The 22,343-nt window shown below is 42.0% G+C and overlaps 1 protein-coding gene across 2 annotated transcripts in view; it reads right to left on the minus strand.

Annotated features, from left to right (window-relative positions):
- FGF14 (fibroblast growth factor 14) overlaps positions 1-22,343 on the minus strand; it is a 738,072-nt gene that overhangs the window by 12,672 nt on the left and 703,057 nt on the right. For both annotated transcript variants that reach the window (XM_075336711.1, XM_075336712.1), the window contains exon 4: positions 9,147-9,345. In XM_075336711.1, the coding sequence (XP_075192826.1) occupies positions 9,147-9,345 (199 nt within the window). The remainder of the gene's footprint in view (positions 1-9,146; positions 9,346-22,343) is intronic.

Consider the following 22,343-nt stretch of genomic DNA (forward strand, 5'->3'; position numbering starts at 1 on the left):
AGGATTCAGCGATCATCGGATGGAATAGCGGCAGGAGACAGAGTGCAGGAGGGATCGCGGGGACCGGTAAGTGTTATGGCAATGTTTATTAACTGTATGTGTACATTTATAATGCATTTTTATGTGTTTGTGATTGCCTCCCATTATATCCTATTGGTTCGAGTTTGGTTCGTCGAACGTTCGCCGAACTGAACTCGAACGAGACCTCCGTTCGACGAACCGAACTCGAGCCAAACCACGGCTGGTTCGCTCATCTCTACTGTTAAGCCGTAGAAGCAGAATGGCAGTAGGGTCTCTGGCTACTATTTTATTGGATTCCTGAGAATAAAATACCTTTGAGGGCAAGAGTGAAGTAAGCAGCTGACGGACCCTTATTGGGGAGGCTTATCTCCCCTTAGAACTAAAGGATCGGGAGCACAAAAAATTCAACATTCCTTCTTTTCCCACCATCTGCCAAGAGAGTAGCTTTGCTCTAAAGCATCATGGCATCTTTAGATCATAAATCAGGTATTAACTAACCAGAGATGTGCATTTGTGGAAAGATCTGCTTTAGTCTGTTATAAATCACCAATCTGTTATCATTCCACATCTTGAAGGACTTGAATGACTACAAAATGTATTGTTTGTAAGTTTAGGGTGATTTCTTATATGAACACAGTGAGAAATGATTGTTCAGGTGGCCATTGCACAGTTATTGTCTCATTTTTATTGCTATTTTGTAGGGAATTTATCAGGACAAATTTACTGTTCAAACCAAGCACAGGCACTTGCTGCACCCTTGGCAGTGCCAAACAGTTCAGAGGACTTCTTTTCCATCTATTTCAGCTCCGGTAATGCCAGAGATGTCTTTCAAGAAAGAATGAAAATGAAGTGCTGGAAAAACAATGGCGCAGATAGGATTTTATCTTTTATACAAAAAAGGAGTAATAGCATGGTGCTGCTCACCTTAGGAGGTTGTGATCAGTCACAACCACTATGCGTACATAGAAGCACGGCTGCTGCGGCCCATGTGGAGTATCAAAGGAGAAGGTGGAGAAAAGGGTTACCATGCTACCATGAAGAATCCAAAGAACTTGTAAAGTTGTACTTATGTTATTTACTGATGAAGGAGACTGCAATCTCTGAAACGTGTTGAATAAAATCACTGTTCAACTTTATGAGTCCTTTGGGTTCTTCACTGCAGCGCAGGTTTCTTTTCTCCATTTTTTCCTTTGAATAAAAAAAGAATGGAAATAAGTAGTTGGGAAGGTCGACTGAACTGTTTGGCCTCATCAAAGGTGTACTGAGAACCCTTTCAAGCTAGTGATTGTAGTGCCCCACGGGGCAGGTGCATTTAACCTACTCATCGCCAGGCCGTCGACTGTCATTGTCACAGGCAGTATAGCCCGGCTCCGTTGCCCCGAGGCATACAGAAGATGGCTGGGGATAGGATGATGGGAGTAGCTGTGAGTTGTTTGTCGTGATGCCACCTGTGGTACGCGACCAGAGAATGCGCCACCGCTGCTGTCGTTGTCTTCCGGGGCAGATGGTAATAGCAGACAGGGATGGTATCGCTCTCCACAGGTAGAGCGGTCCCCGGGGAGAATGATAAGGGGAGTAGTGATGGCGGCGGGGAGCGGCAGTATGGTTAATAAAGTATCAGAGTCTATAGCTGCGGTTCCAAGATGTTTACTCACTTTTGTATGATGCCGCTCACCCAGGTAATACCGGTCACTGGCTATGTTAGGCTCTGTCGAACCCGAATCCCTTTAGAGATCAGTCTGGTTTGGTGTTCGGTGGATTCTCCTTGTAACGCCTGTCTGTGGATCCCCTAGCTTGAAGCTTATGAGGGAACCCAGGGTTTTACAAGATGTAGTCTTGTCCCTATATGCAGGTGCCGCGCTTTCGATATGGGGCCCGGCTTGCAGCGAGACCCTGGATCCTATATGGCACTATGCTGTCGGGCGGTGTGTGGTCAGGGAAAGTTGAAACTTTCCCCGTCCAGGCAGATTCTGGAAAACCAAAGTGAAGTATGATCTTCCCTAGGGTCCTGCCTCCCTGCATGGTGTCAGTTCGGTGGGGAGCAGAGATCACTCTCCCCATGGAAGTCGTTCTGAACTTCTCCTCCTTCCCACCGGAGCACCTGTGAAGCACGTCTGCTCCGCTGCTCTCCTGCTGGATAACTCTCTAACTGTTGTGTTGGCTCCTAAATCCCCCTACTGGCTGCAGCTCCCCCCTCCCAGGTCCTAAGCTAGTGGGACTGGGGCCCCTGTTGAGGGCATCCTGTAAATGCCTCCCTGTTGGCAACCCCTTTATTACCCTACCCTAGCCCAGTCCCCAGTGGGAACAGGGCAACCTGGTGTGTATTTGAGTGTGTACTGTAATGTGGTGAAACCGGGACTGACCTCCTCAGGAACCGGGTTTAGCACTACGCCCAATGTTGGGTGCAATACTCTGTGGTGACTGAAGCCTCAGGGGGGCAACAGTGATGACCTATATGTGTTACTAGAAAGACAGTTTTTATCTTTTTTGGAGGAGAGCTTTCTACATTATACACCTAGTGAAGTATCACTATTCCAAAGTCTAATGATGATAAACTTGAATTAACCTATGCTTTGCATATCCACTACATTTTTAATTTCTCACGTTTTTGGGGTTGTGCTCATCAAATCTTTAGTAAGAAATACTGCAGCCTTAATTATCATATTAAATCCTAATTCCGACAGATGAGCTCAATATCTGACCAGGTTGCGATCTCTGCTCTCTGGCATTGACAAGTGATTTGGACAAATGGCCATTGACAATATCAGTGTTCCCTGCAGACTGAAAATTTTAATGGATTTTTTTTTCTTACTAAACCGCTTAAGAGTCAGCCCACATTTTCTGTGAATTTTCAGTTTTATCAGTTTCTGTCCAGTTCATGTGTATCTAAGTTGAATTCACATGTATTCTAGAAATGTTTTTCTTTTCTGTTACAGGAATAGGAAAACTGAATTCATTCAGGGGACGGATCAGTCTAATGATGGACACAAATGTCGCCTGAAGGACCTCATTAACTTCATGGTGTCTGTCACTTTAGTCATAAAATAGCGCATGCTTTGCTAAAAACAGAATCTACAATGGAGACCTGCTTGCAGAAGTATATATGCAATGTATAGTTAATAGTCTCTATATTTTCTGCATTACTGAAACTGTCAATTCACTGAAAGTATCCTGATCATTGGTGAAGCAAGATACATTTTTTCAAATTGCAGAATTTATAACAGCTTGCCACAGCTTTCACATGTGCTATAGACAATGTCCCTTAGACAATAAATAGAATGGTAACACAGTCAAACGTCCACAACGAAAGGGGATTTTATAACTCCACTTTAGATTTAATTGATGGGTTGTCCAGTACTCGTATAACCCATCCTCAATTGCTAGATTCCTCCGTATACAATAAAAACAGTCTATATTTCCGTCTGGTGCTGGTGTCAATTCTGCAATGTTGGCTCCTTTTCTCCCGAGGCATGCGTGACATTTTTTTGTCATGTGAGCTCTTCAACCAACCAGCGGCTACTTCCCTCTGATTTCCTTCAGATGTAACAAACATCAGTAAGAGTTCAGAGAGCAGGAGCGTCTCTCACTTCTTCTGGGTGTCAATTTTGTCCTAAGAAAGTGAGAGTGAAGTGGCTGCTGATTATGTGTAGGGCTCACATGCTGTAAAAATGTCATGCAAGCCAGGAAGAAAAGGAGCCAATATTGCGGAAATGGCACCAGCCAGGGTCTGTTTTCATTGCCGTTTCACATCTCCAGTATTTTGCCGGAAGCCGGATCCGGCACACGTGCAGTACAGTTACATTCATTTACAGTGGAAGCACGACACCATGCGGACACATGTGGTTGTATATGAAGCACACAACAGCATGGTGTCATGCTTCCACTCTAAATGAATGTAACTGTACTGCATGTGTGCCAGATCCGCCTTCCGGCAAAATACCAGAGAAGTGAAATGGCCCTAACCCTCTAAATGCTGTAATCAGTATTGATCTCTAGATTTAGGAGACTGGGAGAGGGAGTGCGCTCTCTCTCCCTTCCGATCGGCACCTATGTGACATCATTAAAAGGGCCTGATTCTTGCCATGGCAAACTGAGGTCATTATGACGACCTCTGGGTCAGTCACCTACAACAAGCCTGTTAGAGTATGCCAGGAGCATGGTCTTAGAGGCTTCTGTCAGTGCAGCAGTGACTGTTAAAATATATTGCCATGCTGGTGCATTGCAATGCATTATATTAGCAATCAACAGTAATAAAAGTTAAAGTTCCACAGAGGTACTAAGTAAAAAAAAATTTTAAAAAACATTGCAACAAATATTTTGGAAAAAAAAAATCACAAAATAAAGAAAAAAGAAAATTACATACAACTATACTTATATTTATGTAAAAGAAAAAATAAACAAAAAAGTACACATATTCGGTATCACCACATCCGAAGCAATCTGACATAAAACTGTCACACTATTTAACCTTTTCAGTGAACACAGTAAAAAAAGGGGCAAAAAACTATGCTTTTTCTTAACATCGGCAAACGAAAAAGTGAATATAATGCGATGAAAGATGAATGTAAATAAAAATGGTAAAACTAAAATTGTCAACTCGTCCCATAAAAAAACAAGCCCTCACATGACCCTTTCAGGAAAAATAAAGAAGAATTATACCTTACAAAATGTGGCAATGCAAAAACTGTAAAAAAAAAAAACGTAAAAAGAATAAGCATTTCTTAATGTGTGATAGTAGTGAAACATAAAAAAAACTATATAAAATCTGCTATCGCTGTCCTTGCACTGAACTGAAGAATAAAGTCATCTAATAACTTATACCACAGAGGGAAAGGCGTAAAAAATAAATAAAACCAATTCTTGACCTGATGTTCATTTGTTTATCCTTCCTCCCAAACATCGCAGTAAGGCTTGGCTCACATTTATCCTGCACTCTACACTCAACGCTTTCATAGGGGCTTCTGTGTAAATCTCTAAAAGATGTGACTTAGACAGAGACCCTGTAGATGCTGTCTAGCCTATGATCCAGCGGTGTCTCTCTTTTTAGGTGTGCACAAAAACACGATCAGCCACAGGTTTCTGCAGCTCTAAAAAGAGGCCAAATGGAGTCCGTAGTAAGTCTGCTGCCTCATTAGTGAATGGATCCATATGGGTTTTAATCTGAATCATGTATTTCAGTTATTTAGATGGAAACTCAAACATAAGTGCTCAGAGTAGAGCACCAGATATATGTAAACTGATCCAAAATGTTTTCTACTCCATAATGCCACCAATAAAAGCTTCAACTGAACCCACAAAAAATAAGGCCCCACTTGGGTCCGTCATCTGTAAACAAAATATAGGGGGTGTCCAAGTTACTGGTAGCAGAAAAGCTTTGGAAAAGCAACATGGCTCCCACCAAAAGAAATGTAGCAAATTCTGCGCTCCTATATGCAAATGGCCCCTCCATTCTGAGACCCACAATGTGCCTAAACCCCAGTTAGCCATCCACATGTTTTACATTACTGTATTGAGGAGAGCCCACTTATTTTACAGGCGCGTGACACCAATAGTACAAGCGGGGCAAAATGTATTGGTGCTACAATGTATTGGATACTACAGTCATGGCGAAAAGTTTTGAGAATGACACCAAAATTATATTTTCACATGATCTGTTGCCCTTTGGTTTTTAATTGTGTTTGTCTGATGTTTACATCACATACAGAAATATAATTTCAATCATATTATGAGTACCAAAAGGTTATATTGACAGTTAGAATGAGTTCATGCAGCAAGTCAATATTTGCAGTGTTGACCCTTCTTCTTCAGGACCTCTGCAATTCTCCCTGGCATGCTCTCAATCAACTTCTGGACTAAATCCTGACTGATAGCTGTCCATTCTTGCATAAGCAATGCTTGCATTTTTCCAGAATTTGTTGGTTTTTGTTTGTCCACCCGTCTCTTGATGATTGCCCACAAGTTCTCAATGGGATTAAGATCTGGGGCGTTTCCAGGCCATGGACCCAAAATCTCTATGTTTTGTTCCATGAGCCATTTAGTGATCCCCTTTGCTTTATGGCAAGGTGCTCCATCATGCTGGAAAAGGCATTGTTGGGCGCCAAACTGCTCTTGGACAGTTGGGAGAAGTTGCTCTTGGAGGGCATTCTGGTACCATTCTTTATTCATGGCTGTGTTTTTAGGCAAGACTGTGAGTGAGCCGATTCCCTTGGCTGAGAAGCAACCCCACACATGAATCGTTTCAGGATGCTTAACAGTTGGCATGAGACAAGACTGGTGGTAGCGCTCACCTCTTCTTCTCCTAATAAGCTGTTTTCCAGATGTCCCAAACCATTGAAAAGGGGATTCATCTGAGAAAATGACTTTACCCCAGTCCTCAGCAGTCCACTCCCTGTACCTTTTGCAGAATATCAGTCGGTCCCTGAAGTTTTTTCTGGAGAGAAGTGGCTTCTTTGCTGCCCTCCTTGAAACCAGGCCTTGCTCAAACAGTCTCCGCCTCACAGTGCGTGCAGAAGCACTCACACCAGCCTGCTGCCATTGCTGAGCTAGCTCGGCACTGCTGGTAGTCCGATCCTGCAGCTGAAACAGTTTTAAGATACGGTCCTGGCGTTTGCTGGTCCTTCTTGGGCACCCTGGAGCCTTTTTGGCAACAATGGAAGCTCTCTCCTTGAAGTTCTTGATGATGCGATAGATTGTTGACTGAGGTGCAATCTTTGTAGCTGCGATACTCTTCCCTGTTAGGCCATTTTTGTGCAGAGCAATGATGGCTGCACGTGTTTCTTTAGAGATAACCATGGTTAACTGAAGAGAAACAATGATACCAAACACCAGCCTCCTTTTAAAGTGTCTAGTGGTGTCATTCTTACTTATTCATGACTGATTGATCGCCAGCCCTGTCCTCATCAATACCCACAATGTAATGGAACAATCACTAAAACAATGATAGCGGCTCCTTTTAAGGCAGGAATGCAATGATGTTGAAATGTGTTTTGGGGGTTAAAGTTCATTTTATTAGCCAATATTGACTTTGCAAGTAATTGCTGTTAAGCTGATCACTCTTTATGACATTCTGGAGTATATGCAAATTGCCATTAGAAAAACGTAAGCAGTAGACTTTGTAAAAATTAATATTTGTAGCATTCTAAAAACTTTTGGCGATGACTGTACACTGGAATATTTGCAATTTTTACTCAGTAATGTCCATTACTGCTTGTTTCTGGAAAATGTCCACAGTGTAAAAATAGTCAATACACTCAGAAATGTGTAAATTCAAAATAAGGTTTGCCTTGAAATTTTATACTGTATGTGAACAGCGTCAATTGGAAATGCAAAAAAACTATTACAGAACTGCAATTTTTTCTATTCCTGCCCTAAACAGTTAATAAAATGTTAAAAAAAAAACAAACAAGTAAAGATGTTTTGACTTTTTGTTTCATACAATTCCAAATAAACTATATTCAAACATATATTCATTAGGTTGAATAGGTTTGTCATTAATACTTAGGGGCACTTTACACACTACGACATCGGAGGTGCGATGTCGGAGGGGTCATGTCGAAAGTGACGCACTTCCGGCGTCGCACTCAACATCGTAGTGTGTAAATCCTAGATGATACGATTAACGAACGCAAAATCGTCATAATCGTATCATCGGTGTAGTGTCTGGGAATTCCATAATTACACGACTGCGACAGGTACGATGTTGTTCCTCGTTCCTGCGGCAGCACACATCGCTGTGTGTGAAGCCGCAGGAGCGAGGAACATCTCCTACCTGCGTCCTGCAGCTCATGCCGGCTATGCGGAAGGACAGAGGTGGGCGGGATGTTTACGTCATGCTCATCTCCGCCCTTCCGCTTCTATTGGCCACCTGCCGTGTGACGTCGCTATGACGCCGCAAGAACCGCCCCCTTAATAAGGAGGCGGGTCGCCGGCCAGAGAGAGGTCGCATGGCAGGTCAGTCCATGTGAAGCTGCCGTAGTGATAATGTTCGCTACGGCTGCTATCACAAGATATCGCTGCTGCGACGGAGGCGGGGACTATCATGCTCGGCATCGCAAGCATCGGTTGGCGATATCGTTGTGTGCAAAGTGCCCCTTACAGGGACACTAGCGCTCACAATCAAGAAGTTCTGTGACTGGTTGGGTATTGCTGGAAGGGGGTAAGCTTTTTATGTACCACCTACTGCCCTATTTGCCAAACTAGAAAAATTGGGGAGCTGCCAGGAAAGCTGCAGGTAGTAGGCAGGGTCCGCGAATAACCTGTCCGGCAGTGATAACACTAGCAAGAGTAAAAAAGTATGTCTACCGCACTAACTGGCAGGGGTTAGTTGAATGCAGTAGGTAGATGAATTTATGCAAATTGATATACTGGGGATCAAGTATAAAATCAAGGTAGAATTTCACATTGTTCTACCTTGATTTTATACTTGATCCCCAGTATATCAATTTGCGTAAATTCATCTACCTACTGCATTCAACTAACCCCTGCCAGTTAGCGCGGTAGCCATACCTTTTTAGGTCCGTCATTAATGTTCCTAAAAAGAAATAAAAAACATATACCATAGACCAAATAGACATTATAGAGAGTGTTGCCCCACTATTTGTGCCTGAACTGAGAGCTGTTCTGTTCCCTAATGAGACAACTACTTCTATATTTACTTTTTGGGGGGTTTTGTTTCTAACTATTTTGAAGACTTGTCTTCTATACCTTTCTCTACAGTTCTAGAGACTTTTTAGAGGTAGTCCTGTCATCAACATAGACTTTGTCACACCTCCATTCCATGAAAGTGAATACTGAACAGTAGGAGTCGGCATATTTTTTATATGTGTATTGTATAAAGAAAAAAACAAGATATGAAGTGAGAGATAATAGATTAATCATATATATGGTTTGTACGTCATCATAAAACACAAACACGCACATCACTTCTATTTTATGTGGTTATTTTTTTAAATAGGAAAGGTTGTCATGTGGGTGAATAAATGGCTACATCTGTAATTATTGCTAATGGAGATCAAGATGAATCCTTGATCTTTAAGAAACAAAAGATGAAAGAAAATGATACACCCACTCTAAATCAATTACAAGTCACATTATGCAGCACATTAATGTATACATAATGCACTTACCTTCCAATGGCTTGGGTAGAAAATGAGCTGCTGGCTTTGTTTTCTTGACTCTATTACCTTTCATAACTTGGCCTTCTTTATTAAGCCCTAAAAACCAGGCCCTACCAGATTCTTGTTGTCTGTATATCATAGATGAGTAGATGACATAATAGTTCTCAAAAACTGACTCTTTAAACTTGCATTCCAGTGTAAAAAGTTCCTGAAAAAGCAGAAAGGTAAAACATATGTCATAAAGCTGACATTTCTAAAGTGATAGCAATAGGGTTAGAACTTTTGAAAACTTTTATTGAGAAAGAAGGATTGGACGTATCGAAAATATTATAGGGAATTTCTCATGAAATATATTTACCTACAGTAAACATAATAATATTACTAACATAGAGGTAATTTCGTTATGTTTTAAGCCAATAATTACAAATGATTATTTACATTTTTGTCAAGTGCCAAGACCCCAACAATCTGACATTGATGACTTATTGTCATGTTCGTCTCAATGCATGTAGAGACCAGTGACAGCCTTTGGACTGGAGCCTCTCATCTGGCTCTCAACATTTAAAATGGGTTTCGTTTCTCTTGACACTGAAGTGGTTAAGTGTCAGTTTTTCTCTTGCAGCCTTTCCAAGCAGCTCCTTGCTGAGTGATTACAGCTGCACTCACTTTGTAGTCACGCCTTTCAGCTTTAAATAGTGGTGTATCCCAGCAATTCTTGCTGAAGATACAAAGTCATTTGTTCTCTGGCTGCCTTGGAGGAAGGTTCTCCAGTTGAAGTTTCCTGTGCTCAGGCTATATTATTTTGGTTGTTTTTTCCCCATGTTTGTCTTTACTTACCTAGTGTGTTGGTGAGGTGTAGTGAACCTCACTTGCTCCTCACTAGTCAGGGCTACTATAGGGTCTCAGGTTCCTGTTCAGCGACAGTTGCGGAGACTGTATAGGGCAGGGGTGGGCAATTAATTTTCCCATTGGGCCGCATGAGAAATTGGGATGGTTTTAGAGGGCCGGACTAATATAATAAACTCAGTTCTACCCAATACTGTATATAGCATATATACTAACCCTCCATAAACAAACAATAAGTTAAACAATACAAACATTCAATGAAAATATGGAGGTCAGTAGGAGCATACATACTGGCCCTGGTGGCCGGTGGGGAGCATACATACTGGCCCTGGTAGCCAGTGGGGAGCATACACACTGGCCCTGGTAGCCAGTGGGGAGCATACATACTGGCCCTGGTGGACAGTGGGGAGCATACATACTGGCCCTGATAGCCAGTGGGGAGCATACATACTGGCCCTGGTGGCCAGTGGAGAGCATACATACTGGCCCTGGTGGCCAGTGGGGAGCATACATACTGGCCCTGGTAGCCAGTGGGGAGCATACATACTGGCCCTGGTAGCCAGTGGGGAGCATACATACTGGCCCTGGTGGACAGTGGGGAGCATACATACTGGCCCTGGTAGCCAGTGGGGAGCATACATACTGGCCCTGGTGGACAGTGGGGAGCATACATACTGGCCCTGGTAGCCAGTGGGGAGCATACATACTGGCCCTGGTGGCCACTGGGGAGCACACATACTGGCCCTGGTGGCCAGTGGGGAGCATACATACTGGCCCTGGTGGCCAGTGGAGAGCATACATACTGGCCCTGGTGGCCAGTGGAGTGCATACATACTGGCCCTGGTGGCCAGTGGGGAGCATACATACTGGCCCTGGGGGTGCTGAGGGCACAGGCAGGCAGTACTGCAGCAGCAGAGCCTGAGGGCTACTTTGGCTGTCTTCTCTGAGTCCCCTGTCTGCTTCTTCTATTGCAGGGACAGGGGGGACTTGATAAGACACAAGTGCCTGCCCCCCCTCCTGCAGGCACTCTGCACTCTCCCTGATGCTACTAGTGCACTTACCTCAGTTGCAGAACAGACATTTTTGAAGTGGCCTGTGCAGATGAGCCGGTCACATGTGAGGATCCTGGGTAGAAGGGGCAGGAAAAGGGGGAGTGGTCACTATCAACAGTAGCAGGAGGGGACAAGGAAGGCATCCGAGGAGTGTGTGTGTGTCCTGCATTCAGAGGGGGCGTGGACGACAGCAAAAGGGGCGTGGCTAGCAGCATGGACGCCATGGAATGCATCCAGAGACTGTGACCAGCATCCAGAGGGGGCATAACTGGCAGTAAGAAAGGGCGTGACCGGCAGAGTGGGGGCGTGGCAGCTGCTTATCACTGCACTGAGGGATACATAGCTCCCGGCAGTGAGAGCAGGGCTGAGGTATAAAATCGTAGATCAGGCCACGCCTCCAACTCTGAGCTAAGACGGACGGGCCGGTCACAGACAGTAGGCGGGCGGCATCCGGCCCGCGGGCCGCCCCTTTCCCAGGTCTGGTATAGGGACTGGCTAGGCGAGTAGGGTCAACTGCAGGTGAGAATAGGAGGTGTTCCACCAACCCCTATCACTAGTTCCAGGGGCTCCCATTGTTTTTGTGTCCCCGGTGCCACCCTTTCTTGTGTTTTGTGTTGTACGTCAGATGCACGTAGGTCTGAACGCACCCCGCTGCGCTTGCTACACCCAGCATGCGTGACACTTATGCTAACAATAGGTCATCAATATAGTAAGCCAGGATAACCCCATTAAGATGATACAGTAAGTTAAAATGAACTTGAATAATAATATAATATAATGACCAATTGTGCAAAATGTCAAATTCAGCCCTGCTACATCGGTATCTGTACTTACACTGCACATAACATTTTGTATATTCTATTACATGCCCTTTGTGCCAAATAAAGCTGTTGGATTTTATTGTTATGGCAACCAGTTATTCAGTGAGTTTTGTACCTAATTGGGTCACATAATTGTAATTTGTATGGGAAGTAAAAAAAAAATAATTTCACTTTAGCGAAACGAGAAATGTATGCAGTATAAAAGGAAACATGCAATATAATGGTCATTTGTATCCACTGTTTTAATTTTAAAAACTCAATAAGTGAAATATATAATTTAAATGTCTCAGAGACATATAACAAACTATACCTCACTCTATACCAGGGATGTCGAACTCAAGGCCCAGGTGTGAAATCCATCACGCCACATCGTTTTATGTGGCCAGCGACGCTAAGACACAAAAGGATAGTCTCTGCACTTTCTCTGCCTGTCAGTTTCTTTTAAAGAGCTGTGCAGAGATGTGCGCTGAAACTCAAAATTCAAAATGGCCCCCGTCCCCTGTGCTGGGACCACCCCCTCTACTAAATATTGGCTGCTTTTACATCGACAAAGCCAACACTTAGCAGAGGGGCAGAGCTGGCAAAAGGCAGCAAGTGCCATCGTTGAAATATAGGGGGCACAGTCAGCAGGCACTTAAAGGGGGTGTCATAAGCAAAGGGAGCACATTTCCCCTTTAAACCTTGAAATTAGTGTGCAGGCAGCTAGTATTTAACATGGGGTCCAGCAAAAGCAAAGGGATCAGGTTCCATCTTTGATGCAATCAATACTTAGCATGGGGAGCAGTCTATCTTGGACAACACCGTTAGCCAAACAACCCATTGACAGCGCCCTTAGCCCTACAACAAAGGGACAGCACCCTTCACCCTATAACCCAGGGACAGTTCCCTAAGCTGTACAACTCAGAGACAGCACCCCTAGCCCTACAATCCAGAGACAGCGCCCTTCGCCTTACAATGCAGGGATGGCACCCTTAGTCCTACAATCTAGGGACAGCAGCCTTAGCCCTACAACCCTGGCACAGAGCCCTTAGCTCTACTACCCAGGGACAGCTGTTGTATAGCCCTACTACCCAGCAACAGCTGTCGTATACCTCTACTACCCTGGGACAGCTGTCGCACACCCCTACTACCCAGAAACAACCTCTCATAGCCCTACTACCAGGGACAGCTCTTGTATAGCCCTGTTACCCAGGGACAACTGTCTTATAGCCCTACTACTCAGGGACAGCTCTCTCATAGCCGTACTACCAGGGGACAGCTTTTGTATAGCCTTTATATCCAGGGACAGTTCTCATATAGCCCTTCTAACTAGGGACAGCTCTTGCACAGTTCTACTACCCAGGGACAGATCTTTTATAATCCTTCTACACAGGGACAGCTCTCTTATAGTCTTACAATCCAGAGACAGCTATCGTATACCTCTACTACCATGGGACAGCTGTCGTTCATCCCTACTACCCAGGAACAACTTTACCATAGCCCTACTACCCAGGGACAGCTTTCATAGAGCCTTACTACCCAGAGACTGCTCTTGAACAGCTCTACTCTCCAGGGACAGTTCTCTTATAGCCTTACTACCCATGGATAGCTCTCTCATAGCCCAACTATATGGGGACAGCTCTTGTGGATAGCCTTTCAACCCAGGGACAATTCTTATATAGCCTTTCTACCCTGGGACAGCTATTGTACAGTTCTACTACACAGGGACAGCTCTCTTACATCCCTACTAATCAGGGACAGCTGTCTGACACCTTTACTACCATGGGACAGCTGTCGTACATCCCTACTATCCAGGAACAACCCTCCCATAGCCCTACCACCCAGGGACAGTTCTCTTATAGTCTTACTACCCACGGATAGCTCTCTCATAGCCCCACTATTTGGAGACAGCTCTTGTGGATAGCCTTTCAACCCAGGGACAATTATCATATAGCCTTTCTACCCTGGGACAGCTCTCGTACAGTTCTACTACACAGGGACAGCTCTCTTACATCCCTACTAATCAGGGACAGCTGTCTGACACCTTTACTACCATGGGACAGCTGTCATACATCCCTACTATCCAAGAACAACCCTCCCATAGCCCTACTACCCAGGGACAGCTCTTTTATAGCCCCTAGCCAGTTTGTGCATTGCAGTCCAAGCTCATACTGTGTTGAATGGAGATCTGCATGAGCCTTTACAATTACAAGCTGCCCTTTGAAGGCAACCATAATGCTGATGTGGTCCTCAGTAAAAATTATTTTGGCACCTCTGCTCTATACATAAAGTACATAAAATAAAGTGACACTCTAAAGCTATATAAAAAAACACAGTATGATGTACTCTTGCACAAGAATTACAGTATTTTAATTATTTGTGGACATTCTTCCCTTCTGCCTTTTTATGGGGCTATAATATTTATTAGAACCATTGTGGCAAGCCAGTTGGATCAGTGATATGTCTACTTTCATTTACGAATAGTCTGAAATCTAATGGTCATCTAATAGAGAATTAATTTGTCATCTCGTCATATATTATGTTATTTATATAAATTAGTCTGGGCATATTAAACCAACATGACAGACTTCAGTATTCACCACATCCTTGTGTATTTATTAGATGTAGCCCTTCAGACTGTACTAAAGTTAATTATCCAGCAACTAGTCATTATCTTTTAAAATTGGTGCATATTATTTGGGCTATAAACATGAAACAGTTTTAATCAATCAATGACAGCAATTTAATAGCATTGAAGTTGCGCTCTGCTGTATACCGAGTGATTTACCCTGTGTCACAAGAAAATCCTCCTCATCTAACCCTGAATGTTCTCGCTCTATTCACATTCTAGCGCTATTGAGACTGTTTCATCTCATCACAAGATTTCTATATTTTAAGGAATTTACTTCTGATCATGAATTCCCAAATATCTAATATTTCCAACCTGCAATTCTATCTACTTTTAGCTACCCACAACTGAATGGAAGATGGGACAGTTTTGTAACAAACTTGGTTGAAATTGAACCATTGCGAAGTTTTGTACCATCTCATCAACAAATCGAAGGAAGTTTCAATAATGTGCAAGAATTTACTAAACAAAAAAGCCATGAGATTCCAAATTTAATTTAGGTTCAATCAGCAATATTTTGAATACTTCTTTTGAATGTTCAGTGATAAAAGGTAACGGAAAACAGGGAAGACTAAGGACATGCTGGACACCACCAAAAAGGTATATAGGAATCAACATCAAATAGTAGAAGGAAACTGTGGAAAACGGGGAGCGTGTCTAAACTGGAGTAGAGCGTATCAAATGGTCACGACTTAACACACAAATCTTACAATTTTGCTATGTGCACATATATAAAGATTGAAACCAGCCTTTGCCTGATAAAAAGCTGGACATGCCAACAGGTTCAAAATGTGTTGTATATACGTACTGTATAGTAAAAAGTGGAAATCATGGACCACCACGCCTACCCTCTATTCTACATTATTCCCCCTCCATGCCCATTATCCATTCACATGAAGAACTTCAATTCTCAATCCATGCACTTTCATCACATTGGAAATTATGGTGACACCCTTCAGAGAACATAAAGTCATACAATTCCCAATGAACACATGAGATCATTTGAAAAACTGAAGAGACTAATACCATGAATTTTCAGATAAAACGGAACAAAAAAAAATTGGCAATATAATATACTGTATTACAATTCTAACATTATAATTGTACTTATTTCTAATTATACATAATTTACTGTGGATCAACATGAAAACATTGCTTAAACATTTCAGGACCAGGACATTTACCCATTCGTGACCAGTCACATTTTCATGGTTTTTACATTCATGCAGTTTAAAGATCTGTAAATTATTTTCTTTTTTGGCTAATCAAATAATTTTTGCATCTTTATCTGTTTGCTTTGGTGAATCAATAAATTACAACCTATTCAAATTTACCATAGTATCATATTCTGTGCCGAAGGTATACTAAGTTTTTGGATTCTACTATATTCCTTCTGAGCATGAAAAATCTTAACTTGTTGAGTGCGAGTCTTTTTATACCTACCACATTTTTTTTACAGGATAGTAACGTCAATTTGGATTGGCAGCAATTATTTGTATTTCTATATATTTCTTAATCTACTTTTTATTTATTTTATAGATTTTTTTATTAATTTCATATATTATACCTCTCAATAAGGTCATAAGACATTTGGAGGTTGTTACAAATCAGCGCCGCCGTAGCCGCAAGAGGCCTGCTGCGGTTCATGCTACGCCCAGGCGCCAGCTGCCATTTTTGGCCGTGCCTCGGGTCGTCCAGCTGGCTGCTTCTTTGTGAAGTTAACTGGGCTGTGACTGCTGCACCGACTGTCCCAGTGTGCCCCCCTACGCACAAGGAGAGTTTACCCCAGGACCCCTGTGGTGCTAACAGGGGAGTTACTGTCTGGGGTGTGTGGACCATGTGGTGTGAACAGGATTCACAGTTTATCCTGATCCAAGTGACGTTTAACTTGGGTCAGTTTCATATTATTTCAGAGCCATCAAACTCTGTATTATCTGCCTGATTTATGGGTCGCCAGCAGCTCCTTTACCATGTGGGAGCACGATGGACCCCGACTGGCAATTGGGATGTACACCACCTTATCCTAATCTGCCAGTCCCCCCGTAACAGTGGGCACTTTAACATTGAAACAATTTTTTTTATTCTAATTCCGCTTATCATTGGGGTTGGAATATTAGCCCCAGTTACAGGAAATGTGCCACCTCCTGGCTGCATACTCACACTAACTGAGTTCCCTAAGTCCAATATTTCCTGCTCCCTCCCTACACTCAGTGATCATATAACCACTTAGTAAGGAAGAGCTGTCAGTGCTGTGCATACAGTGCTTGTTTAATGCTATTTATATAGCAATTAGGAAAGCAGAGTTGGTAACAAACCATTCCTGCCTTCTCTACGGAGAGCTCAGCTGTGTTTGACAGCTAGCTCCCACAGCTACATGATTAGGGCAGCTGCTCTGTTATGCAGTGATGTTTTTGAATGTCAACTTCAATGTAGAACAAGAAGGTTATCATCTACAAGCGGACCAGAAGTAATTAAACATTAACTTATTGTTATCTCTAAGTATAGATACTGTATATTAATATTGGTCACACATGATTGTATTAACATAAAGGGCTCAGTTGATTACAAATCCTTGCTTTAAGAAAAAAAATATAGTTTTAGTCCAAAATATCTGTATCAGATAATGCAATAGTTAGCTTTATTTATTTTTATAGCTGGACCTATACAAAATAATGAACTTGCAATTTACTATGGGTCAATTCACCTGCCTACATGGGTTAAGATAATAATAATAAAAATTAAGACTAATGTAGTGTGAAAAATAGCTTTGGAAAATGTGTAATATGCCTGTGATATGATATACGAGACATTACTAAATGCAGTGAAGCCAGAAGGGAACCAATTCTTTTTTTTTGTTTTCAATTTGGCCACCTAAAATGGCTAATATTGATCAAGCTTAAACCATCAAGCATATGGGTTATATCAGTCCGTATGTGTTTCAATAATATGATAAATACACAGTCAGTTTTTTTAATGGGAAGGATAATATATGATGGATACATTTTTCTTCTGGGTGAATGAGGGTCTATCAACCAATACGTTAAATTCTTATTTATTCTACATTTATTTCTTATAAGCTTGAATTTCATCTCTAGGTGGGAGATTTCTGTGTACCAGTATTATTGTATCAACAGCTCATTCAGACAGCCTTTAATACTATAGTCTGTCAATGCTATGTCACAGTTCATTGCATCTATAAAAATAATAAGTAGCTTTTAATATCCAGTAGATGGCAAAAGCAATCAAGTTTCATGGTGGTGAAATCCTAATAGCAACAAAGGAGAGGTAAAGTAAGAAGCCAATTACGGCCTGCCCTTGTGAGCGGTAAGTGCCATATTGATGTCCTCTCCAAATCAGGTTTGGTATAGATTTATTTATATATCTCGGATCCATCAAAGTACGGATTTCTAAATATGCTATTAAAATGACACCAGATGTAAGAAAGATGTTGTCTGAGATTGTGTGCTTATGATATATCATGTCACAAATCTAATATACAGTGGAAAATATAGATTGCCAAAGTCAAATGCTATTACTTGGTGCTGCATTGACAATATGTTACTGGTGACAACGCTGAGGGCGAGATGAATGATGAGTTTGATGCTGGGAAAAATGTTTCACAACTTAGAAGCATCACTTATTACATAGAGAGGACAATTCAACAGAGACCAATATATCATTAGGTAAGCTGTAAGGGTTTTTACATTATCTACAAATTCATATGTATGCCATTATGTAAATGTATGGGAAAATATTTATCGGTGGCTGTTTTTGATATATTTTAACAAGACTAAAGTCTACCTATTGAATGTTTTAAGGTTGAATGTAGACTTAAGTCAACCCATAGCCTAACATGTTGATCTAGAGGAAAGCAAAACATTATGGGGCAGACACTAATAGCTCCATAGTTTAAGAAACAAATTCCTTCCCAACTGCACATACGGCAATCAGACTAATTCCCTGGATCTACGCCCAATTATAGAATCTAGTGCACATAACCGGTAATATTATATTTTTCAAGAAAGACATCCAGGCCTCCCTTAATTTTTAGTAACGAATTAATCATTCTATGAACTAAAAACTTCACCAACTGGTAAGTGGCACTCTATAGCCCCTCACAAACATCCCATAAATATCTGCCATACAATGTTTTGGCAGACAGCTATCTTTCCCAACTTTTTGATTCAAAGATACACTGGCTTACGTGAGCACTCTTGTGTGTTTCATGAGAGAATCGTTGCCAGGATCATCTGGCAGCAGCTCATCTCCCTGTAAAACAAAAGGATCTTTGAAATTTAAGAACTTTCTTTCCCCTGACATCATCTGTCAGGGAAGAGACAAGAGGACCACAAACACATTAGATTGTTGGTCGAATCCCACTAATATCAGTAGACTCAGCCTGATCCTACCAATTAAACTGGCTTCAGCTAGCCCAATCCCACCAATATCAGTGGATTCAGCTGGCCCAATCCCACCAATATCAGTGGATTCATGCTGCCTGATCTCACCAATATCAGTGGATACAGCTGGCCTAATCCTGCCAATATCAGTGGATTCAACTGACCTGATTCAACCAATATCAGTGGATTCAGCTGGCCCAATCCCGCCAATATCAGTGTATTCAGCTGACTTTAGTCTAAAAATCTAATATGTATGGGCTATTTACTACATATCCCCATTTCTGTATTAGGGAAAATTAAGTTGTTCAACCAAAGCTAATTCAGCAGACAAGAGTTAATGAAAGGTAAGGCATGATGAAATTCTACTTGCCTGATTCCTTGTGTTTAAGGGAGATAAGCTGCTATCTGAGGTGTCATGCACTGGCTTACTCCTCTCTTCCTATTAAGAGCACATGGACACTCAGAAAAATCCAGCTTGCATGTGTATGAGGTGATCTGGAAAAATAACTGTTGACCAACAGCTATTGAGGGTATTTGGTCACCTTAAATATAATAGAAAGTTGATAGCTGTTTTTAAAGTGGCCACTTTATCTAGTGGGCTCACTTACCAGCTTACTCTTTTAGGTTACCAACTTACCAAATTTCCTGGTACAAGTTTCATATAAATTATGTGCTTTTGGTATTTGTGAATGTTAGTAATTTTTTTATATTGCGTTGAGAACTTTGATGATCTTGAACTTTCTTTTGTAGATTGATTAATAAGTGATGAGATAAGAAACTTAGAGGGTTTTTCTTATCCCTTCCTTTCTAAGGCCGGAGTCACACTTGCGAGACTCTCGCTAGTCTCGCATCGCATCACCCGGCACGGCCGCAGACTCTCCGGACAGGAGCAGGTCGGCTGCATGTATTTCTATGCAGCTGAGACACTTCTGTCCAGAGAGCATCAGGCCATGATGGGTGATGCAATGTGAGACTCGTGTGAGTCTCACGCAGTGTGACTCTGGCCTAACACTTATGATGTTTCTGAAAATTTTGAGTTAAGTCACCAGCGTAACTAGCTGACCTACTGTCTTCCTGTAATTCCTATTTATTTAAAGTTACACAAGCAGTGTGGCGCATCTAAACTCAGCCATTTTCATAACACTGGGTCTTATGGCCAGAATCCAGAAGCATTTATTCCCATCTTGAGTATGAACATTGGAAGTGAGAACACCCCTTTAAATATATGACAAACTTATACAGAATCAGCTGAAATCACAGTTTCTAGTTGTTTTGTATAAAGTAGACTGGAAAATAAGCTAAATTCATACCATACTGTCGGTATTAAATCTGCTTCCTTTCTGCTCCTGAACGCTCTGATTGATGAACAGATATTTTTAGATACTTGAATTGTTTGGTCTAATCAAATGAGAAAGAATTAATCATATGATGTATTCATAATTACTTGGAACACCTCAATCCACCATCAAAAGGAAATTACTTTTCAGGTTCTTATTTTAATTAGCAGTCTGAGATTCTCATATTTTCTGTAAGGAACTAGAAGTTCCATTTTACATACACTCCCAGTCTTTTCAATACAAGGAAGACCATGGACAATACGTATAGTCATTTTACGATAAAGACATTCAGATGCTTAGGCGATTTCTCATTTAACTTTCTGCAAAGGATGTTTTTTATGTTATTTATTTTTTTCACATTTTACATGGAGAAAAAAAATTGATGGATCATAATATAGAACAATGGTGTGCAGGTGGAGAATACATACAAATCTGACTGATAATGACTTTTTTTTAATGAAAAAGCAAAAGGTGGTCCATTGTGACCTTGCTATCCATCTGCCATCCATCTTTGACAGAGAAGTGGCCAAATAATGAATGAGTGTGAGATAGACGGCCCGGCCATGCTGTTGATGTGGAGCTCGGAAAGGTGGATTTTTCAAGCTCAGTTGCACACTGAACACAGGAGGATAATTGCAGCTGCCCTTATTATCCTGCCTTACTTATCGTCTTTTTAATATCACCTGTTGGTCATTCTGGATATTGCTATTTTCTTGCAGTAGCTGTAATTGTAAATGTCACAGCACATCAGACCACATCTGCATTAGCTGGAAATGTTCTTCTTCGTCAATTTCTCTTTGACACCCTGAGGAATATCTTCGATGCAGTTAGTGACCCATAATAGAGTGTTTTTTTTCTTCATACAGCTGGAGGGAGTTCCTTATAATAGTGTCAATCCTGCTCATATTTGTCTTCTAATGTAGTGTCATCCTTGCTCAAAGCAATTTCCTACATACAGCTGTTTCTGTACTTATCATTTCTAGGGGTCTTAGGGTTGTACTACTGCACCTGATCCACTCTGTGCAATAAAACTTTATGTTTGGCATTAATGATGCCATTCATTAGTCTTACGCTCTCTAGCTTATAGCATGTCATATTAGAAAATATGTCTTAAGGGTGCGTTACACACTGCGATATCGGTACCGATATCGCTAGTGAGCGTACCCACCCCCGTCGGTTGTGCGACACGGGCAAATTGCTGCCCGTGGCGCACAACATCGGTTACACCCGTCACACTACTTACCTGCCTAGCGACGTCACTGTGACCGGGGAACCGCCTCCTTTCTAAGGGGCCGTTCGTTCGGCGTCATAGCGACGTCAGTAAGTGGCCGCCCAATAGCAGAGGAGGGACGGAGATGAGCGGGCCAAACATTCATCCTACCTCCTTCCTTCCTCATTGCCGGCGGGATGCAGGTACGGTGAGTTTCCTCGTTCCTGCGGTGTCACACATAGCGATGTGTGCTGCCGCAGAAACGACAAACAACCTCGCTACTCACCTGTCAACGATTTTTGGTGTTGGAGCGACCTCTCCAATACCAACGATTTTTACCTCTTTTGCGATCGTTTTAGGTCGCTCAGAGGTGTTATATGCTGCGATGTCACTAGCGTCACAAATACCGTGACCCCGACGATATATCGTTAGGAATGTCGCAGCGTGTAAAGAACTCTTTATACCATACAATAACTATTATAAACACAGCCAGCCTTATTTATCAAAATTGGCAAAAAAAAACCAGGTAATGTTGTCCATGGGTCAGTGCTCAGCTTTATTTTTTTGAAATTGTGCTGTCAAAATTTATTTATTTTATTTACTCGCTTACATAGCTCCATTATATTTCACAACACTTTTCAGGCATTATTACCACTGTCCCCATTGGGGCTCACAATCTAAGTTCCCAATAAGTTTGTCTTCTGTTTCCTCAAACACTCCAGAGTACTTGGAGAAAGCCCACGCAAATATGTGGAGATTGTACAAACTCCTTGCAGATGTTGTCCTTGGCGGAATTTGAAATAATGACTCCAGCACTACAAGGCTAAAGAGTAGTGATGGGCGGACCCGGACAGTAAAAGTCTAGGTCTGCACAATTTCAAAAGGTACCCGGGTGCCAGACCCAGGCCCGGGATTCCGGGTGTTTGATCTGG

Source organism: Anomaloglossus baeobatrachus, chromosome 2 (assembly GCF_048569485.1).
Source record: "Anomaloglossus baeobatrachus isolate aAnoBae1 chromosome 2, aAnoBae1.hap1, whole genome shotgun sequence".
NCBI lineage: Eukaryota > Metazoa > Chordata > Amphibia > Anura > Aromobatidae > Anomaloglossus > Anomaloglossus baeobatrachus.